The sequence below is a fragment of the Mastacembelus armatus genome, chromosome 4 (assembly GCF_900324485.2).
Source record: "Mastacembelus armatus chromosome 4, fMasArm1.2, whole genome shotgun sequence".
Taxonomy (NCBI): Eukaryota; Metazoa; Chordata; class Actinopteri; order Synbranchiformes; family Mastacembelidae; genus Mastacembelus; species Mastacembelus armatus.
In genome coordinates, this window is record NC_046636.1 from 6,963,205 (window position 1) to 6,970,611 (window position 7,407).

The following is a 7,407-nucleotide window of genomic DNA, read 5'->3' on the forward strand; positions in this document are numbered from 1 at the left end:
ACCACCTTCCAACTGATTATTGACTTATACTCATTAAGGATTATCAGCTTCATTCCTGCCCTGCCTCACATATGAAGTATCTCCATCCCTGAGTTATATTTAGCTACAGTAGAGACTTTGCTTCTCCTATAAATTCATCCATCCATTCATCCATTTTCTATACCAGGGTCACAGGGATCTGCTGGAGCCTATCCCAGCTCTCTTTCGGGTGGAAGGCAGGGGTACACCCTGGACAGGTCACCAGTCCATCACAGGGCCACATATAAACACACAAAGACAAACAACTTCACACACACACACACTCACTCCTATGGGCAATATAGAGTCACCAATCAACTTAACATCCATGTTTTTGGATTGTGGGAGGAAACCGGAGTACCCAGAGTAAACCCACGCAAGCACAGGGAGAACCCCCCTTTAAGTTCACCTTGACAGTTTATCTACTTGTTAATTTTCTTTCCCCACGCACAGCAAAACTGTACCTCTAGACCCATCCTTTGTGATCTATAGTGTGGGTTTCCACTGTGAGATCTTCTTTTACAGTTTGTATTAATCCCCTGAGGGCTGCGACTGAGTCTGAACAGATGACTTTTTTTTTAAGAGCTTAACTTGCTCAATCCAAATGGAGACCAAAGCTATAATAATAAATAATTGCTGCAGAAAATGTGTCAGATATCTGTTTCTTAATGTGGTTCTGTGAGAATCTATACCTAACACTACTAATGCTCCATATAGTTCTTTCAAATTAACATTTTCAGCTTTTTTTTTTTACCTATTTCTATTTTTTTTGAGGAATTACATTTTCAGTTTTAAACTCATGTGAAATATTTGATCTTATCCCTGAATGTACAGTGTGATAAGAAATTTGATACTAATGTCTTTCCACTCAAGCTGATCCAGTCTCAGCCAAATCTGAGTAAAAGAAGCCCCCCCCCCCTTTCTGTCAGATTGGAGTGTGCCTCACTTGTACTGAGTCATCAACCTTTAAGTCCAGTTTCAGTGTATATAAATAGGGTGAAATACAAAATGAAGACATGTCCCATAGATATTACACACACTGTAGAATTTTATTATAACTGATAAATCTTTTTTAAAAAACCCGTTAACAAAGCCAGAATTTTATAAAACAATTTTAGGTATACCTGTCATTTTACCATAATGACTAAAAACATAGTGAAACTTTTTTGTAAACAATGTGCACAAAAAAAGCAATGGCCCCCAACTATTTCTGGATTAAATAAATGTCTATATTACAAGTTGCGACCCCGAGATGTGACTCTGAATTTACATGTTTTTAGAGACACACGTTTAGTTTTATGTTTTCTGGGACCTATGATTTCATCTAGGTGTCAGTAACAAGCATTTAAACTTTAAATGCATTGGTTGCTCTTTTGAGTGTGCCATCACCCACAGGAGGTCACTGTTGAGCTCTGAAATGAAGAGAACAGCTATGCATTTCGTTTTAAAAAACATCTATTGTTGAATCTATTGTATCCTTCAGGAAAGATCACATGAATTGAGGCACAATGTTCCTGCATATTCTCAAAACACCACCAAATTCAACAACAAGGTCATTTGGTGAGTGAGGCTCAGTCATACAAAACAGCAAAAAGCTCTTTAAAGTCATATTTCATAATAAGACAAAAATCCTGTACCACTGAAATGTTACAAATCCCCTCAGTAAAGTAACTGTTCAACATGCTACTGCAGAGATCAGTATAACTTTACTGCTGGTACAAAACTGAACAAAAATCAGTTACACAACTCACATGTTGAGGTATTTTAAAATTCCATGTAAACACGTTACTGTAATGCTTCCCCTCACAAAGTAATACCAAACTGACAGTAATTATTGTTCTTTTAGGAAAACAATAGAGTCATCATAAGTGCATCAATATATTCTCCCATGTGGAGAATTAAATACCTGTTCATATCTTAAAAATAAACACTAGTATTTGATTTATATATACTAAAAGCACATAACTCTCAAAAACAAGCTTTTTAATCTCTCTCATTTTCACTGACACAGCAGAACTTCATTCAAGTTCATTCACTTGGTTTTCAAGATATGATTGTGATTGTGATTGTGATTATCATATCTTGAAAAGACAGAATAAAAGCAAATGTTTGAATCACAGTAGAATAATACTATTGCAATCATAATTCTGCATTTGCTGTGTTAAAAATATCTATCTCCTAGGCAAATTCATCAGTGCGACCACATACATAATGGGTATATTTAAATATAACTAAATATAAACTTTATTCTATAACTAATAATTAATATTTTGTGTTTTTTGAACATAAACTCTGAGCCTACAATCATTATTGGCGTAAAACATGGATTGATTACAAGATATGGAGCCTCTGGACAATGACAGAGAACAAAAAAGTTGCCAATAAGGTAAGGAGCTGATAGAGTTGTTTAGCTGGCCTGCTGTAATGATGGCCTGTATTCATAGAAAGTTAGAAATGTCTTTGCCATCATCAGCACTGTTTCTTGGTTTTGGTTGTGTTCTTGAGGACAAGGTGAGGAAATCCAACAGCCCATTTTTCACTTGGCCAGTACTGCAGTGCAGGCAGTGAATACGGTATCTCAGAGTTGGCATCCAGGTAAGCTATCAGGGTGGTGCCATAGGCCACAGCTATCACAATGAGAATGTGCCTACAGGATATAGAAAATACAAATCCACATGAGTATGTCCTTAAAAGACATAACCCTGTTATGATATTTATATAGATTACTACTAATTAGTTTTCCCACATATATTTTGTATAATGTGTATTATGGTAACACTTGTGGTCTAGGTGGATGGTGGGTGTGCAAAACAGGGCACACACCCTCTGTCATGGTTCATGTCACTATTGACTTTTACATTAAACCTAGACCATGACCTTCCCCTAACTGTGTGGGCCTAAACATAACCATGAACCATAATATTTTTTTTTCGATGAGTGGATGGAAAAATATCTTTGCAGTAAAAACAGTTAGCAGATATTTTTAGTAAAACCATTTCATCATTATGTTGATAAGAAACATAATTCTGGTGGCATCACATTTGTCACTAAACATACAATTTGTAAATATAATTTCTACAAAACAGGGAGAGGAAAAGAAAAAGAGTGAAAAGAGTAAAAAGGACAGGTAAGGACAGATTAAAAAAAGCACGGGGACTTACCAAATACCATGCAGGTAGCAAAAGTCCAGCTTTTGCCAGAAACTGCAGCCAAAACGGTCACTAATCCAGCAGGAGATGGCAAGGACCCACAGAACCACAGACATCTTGGCAAGTTGCAGCACCTTCTGGTCATTGCAGCTGAGAGGAAGAGAAAAGCAGTGATTATAACAAATCAAAACCATTCAAAATACAAATAGAGATGCCACAACCACCAGAAGTTTTATACCATTTCATCTCGAGAGCCAACGTGTAAAGTAGATGCAGTCCGAAGCAGTTTAAAGCATAGGCATTGGCTGTAGGTTTGACAAATGATGACACTGAGGCGATGGCAGTAATGACCAGGACCAGCCGGGTAAATGTTGTCCTGTGGAGGAACAGACAGAAAAAGAAAAAATCAAGAGCATAGATAGATTATATAAACATGTAAAACATGATGTTATTTAAAATGCTCCATTACACTATACAAAATAAAGTGATAAGAAACCATCAAGAAAAACATGAGATGCAGGCTGTTTTCTAAAAATCTGGACTTTTATAGGCAGCAGAAACAAGTTGTAAACACAGCAATGACACATTTTTCAAATTGCCAGTGGATATATTGTTATTATAACTTAATATATTACAGTGCCTTAAAACAGATATTGTACTAATTTCACTGCATCTATTGAAATGTGTCTGCACCTGGATCAGATTTGGTTTGGAGCAAAAAAAGCAAAAAGATCAGGTTGGATCATTTCTGCATTTCAGTGAGATCTGAATTTCTAACAAAAGGTTATCAGTCAGTTCAAACACAGGCTGTGGCTTAGGGGCCACTTGACCTCCGTGCCTGGCAGGCCCTTTTAATAATCAGTCGCCAGTTTTTGCATGCATAGAAAATCTATAGGAGGTTATTGAGTCAGGTTATTGTGGAATTCTTTTCAGGTGCTTATCAAATTTGAATTAATCTTTCCCTCACCTAGTGCTTAAATATTTAAACAGGTCAGGTGGCGCTCCACACTTACACAATAGTAAGAGCCCCTGTTTGTCACGTTAGTGACTAACGTGACAAACAGGGGCTCTTTTGTGACAGTGACTCCTGTCAGGGCTGTCAGACTGGCTCTGCAGTTAGCACAGGTTAGGTTTCAGAGTGGTGTGTCTTGGAAACTGTCGCTGAGATAAGTTATGATGCCAAAAACAAACAAAGAAATAATGGTCTTGGACATGTGGATGCATAAATCAGTCATCTGTTCTTCAATTACAAGTTTATCTTACCTGTTTTTTATAAAAGAAGGGAACAGCTTGCGGGGGAACCACATGGCATATCCTAATGCCAACACCCACAGGATTGACAGCTCATCCAACATCTGGCCAACAAAACTAAGTGTCATGTGGAAATACGCAGAGAAGAGCCCTGCAAGGAGATAGGACATTTTTTTGTCAAATGTCAAATGTTTTTTGCGCAACCATCAGTTCAAAACCCAATAGTGTTCAGTTTAGTATCATAAAAAATAAGAAAACCAAAAAATATTCAGTTTTAAGAAGGTGCTGCTGCTGAATCTTTGCCATTTTTATTTGAAACATTACATAAAAGAAAAGGCAGTTATCAAAACTGTGGCAGATTTATTTAATAGTCTGACTCTCAAAAGTTTGGGAACCACAAACAAACAAGTCAGTTCAATTCGCCTCATGACCCCTGCCCATGAATGATGTCTTATTAATGTGAAATCAATCCAGTTTAAAAAGCTCTTAATTAACTTTTTACTACAGTGCTGATGTGCCCCCAGGATACAGTTTGGGACCACTTCACTTGTCTACTGTGTATGGAGAATAATATGTCTGGTGGGTATATGCTGACAAATGCACCCAAGCCACAACTAAGCCAACAAAAGCAATGTGAAAATGTCACATTTCTAAGTGTCTTAAATGAAAACACATATATGGATCAACATGATAAAAGAAAGAAAGCGAAGAACTAACCTACAAAAATCATCATGACCCAGACCATGTGGATTGCCAGGCTCCTCTCTTTGGCATAAGGATGCAGAAGGTAGAGCATGATGGGAGATATAATGAAGAACATAAAGCTGCTCATCTGCAAGAAAAACAATCAATAAACCAAAATAGGATACATATGAAAAAGTGCCTATAGCTAGAAGGTATTCAGCAGGTTTTGTGTGATTATATTATTTTATATATTATTCTGCAAAACAACAAAGAAAAAAATCCTGAATGATATATTGATGATGATATAAACATTGTACTATGTAGTTGCAGAGCTTACAGTGTTGAAGTATTCCACCACATGTTCAGAGTATTTATAGTTATCTTCACACCAGTCGATATCTGAACTCTCATAGGAGAACACTCCTGCCATGTTTTCACTGGAGTTAATTCCTGTCAGACAGAGATATGGGAAATAATAACCACTGGATTGATCACAAACCTAGGGCACTCACAGACTTGTGTGCCAGCTGTTCTTCCTAGAACAGTTCTGCCCTGTGATAGACTGGTGATCTGTCCTCTTGCACCATGTGAGCTGGGATTGGCTCAAGGCCCAAGACCTTCTTCAGCATAAATGGCATAGTTAATGGATGCTTATAAATGCTAAATTCCAAACTCCTCCTATATGTTAATAAATGATCATATCATAATAAGTGTGCATGTTAAACAGATGTTTATAGATGAATTTTGGTCTAGATATCCTGCAGCCTTTATCCAGAAGATACTGTTAATATTGGAACAGTCTATTGGAGAAATTTCACCAATGAATTGTGTCATACTAACGTAGGATTTTCCACAAACTTGTGCTTTTTAATGGTTTGTGACCGATCAATAAAGCCATTAACCACTGTTTATAAAATGTTTTTATAGAAAGCAGTAGACCCACTAAACATGGATGTTAGACTGAACAGATGAGTGGTGAGTTCAGGTTCAGTGGGACAAGCAACAACTAATTTGTGAAATGTGCCAGCTGTGGCCACTGTGTCACTTTAAAAACTCGCTTAACATATACCCAAATGAGATCAATCATGTTAGAAATCATTTTGTTGATATAACATAACATCACAAAGGCACTCTAAACTCACCACTGATCACCACATCTGCCCTCTCACTCTAACGCAAACGTGTAAATAATTGTTAATAAATTGGTCTCAGTATCAGAGCTTAATGGAGCTTACCTTCCATGCTGCTACTGTCCTGGCCTGCGATCAGTCAGTGGTGCTCGGCTCCAGGTGGGACAACAGGTGCATTTAGGGGGGCGGAGCCTCGAAACGCTCCCGATCCAGTTGAGCGACACTAGATCATGCTGGATGGTTTCACATCTCTGAACCAATATGTAGTCAAAAATGTCTGGAATCTGTTTTGCTTACGTAGAATGTTCAGGAGTAAACAGCCTACTCTAAAACAATTAGTCCCACTGACCCCAGATTTGAGTATTTAAGCACCTTTATTAGATTTCCTGTGTCAGACATAACAGCACGACAGGATTTGCACTAGGCTGCTTGTCTGTTTAAATGTGAGTCTCTTTAAGAAACGAGGTTCAACCGGTTCATCTGCCCGCACCACCAGGTTAATACCGGCAATTAAAAAAACAGAAAAAGACCTAAATATGCACACGCTCATATCGTGGGGAACAACTGCTGGTGTTAAATCAAATGAATAAGTTAAAGTGAAGAGTAATTACCCGGAAAATAATGCAAATCAAAGTCCCCACAATGGCAGAAAAGTGTGTGTTAGTTATAATAAAAGTTGCATGGATACATGTTACAAATACAGTAATGGTAGAAATATCTGTGCTGTACTATAAAGTAGGAACATATTTCAGCTTTTGTATACACTCTCGTAACTAGTAGTCATGCATTCAAAATTAAGCTAAAGCAAAAAGTATCATTATCATACTTTGATATTAGTACCAAAATAAAAAGTACACAGTTGCCCACTTCACAATAATAGAGTATATTGTGTCACTGTGTGATAGTTGTAACTAATAATTATGTCAAACTAATTATTATAAAAATCCACAAATGGAGAAACTGTGCAGGTCAGAGAACTGTTGTTGGTTTAAGGGCAAAGGGGAAACACTGCAAATACTGGTTAAATTTAGGTTTAGGTTCCCTTTACTGCACTTTGTATGAAGTTAACTGATACATGAAAACACAATTCATGTAATTTATATTAAAAGCATGTCCTGTGTATTTTTAAAGCCTAACCCCTTTTGCACAGTACTGTATGTTAACAAAAAAAAAAA

The 7,407-nt window shown here is 37.1% G+C and overlaps 1 protein-coding gene across 1 annotated transcript; it reads right to left on the minus strand.

The window, feature by feature from the left end:
* Positions 1-1,046: 1,046 nt before the first annotated feature.
* Positions 1,047-6,358, minus strand: acer1 (alkaline ceramidase 1). Its single transcript, XM_026323534.1, has 7 exons — positions 6,338-6,358; positions 5,440-5,552; positions 5,136-5,250; positions 4,431-4,569; positions 3,406-3,543; positions 3,180-3,317; positions 1,047-2,665 (listed from the first exon to the last, which is right to left on the minus strand). The coding sequence occupies exons 1-7, from the start codon at positions 6,342-6,344 to the stop codon at positions 2,488-2,490; spliced, it is 828 nt and encodes a 275-aa protein (XP_026179319.1). The 5' UTR covers positions 6,345-6,358; the 3' UTR covers positions 1,047-2,487.
* Between the last annotated feature and the right edge of the window lie 1,049 nt (positions 6,359-7,407).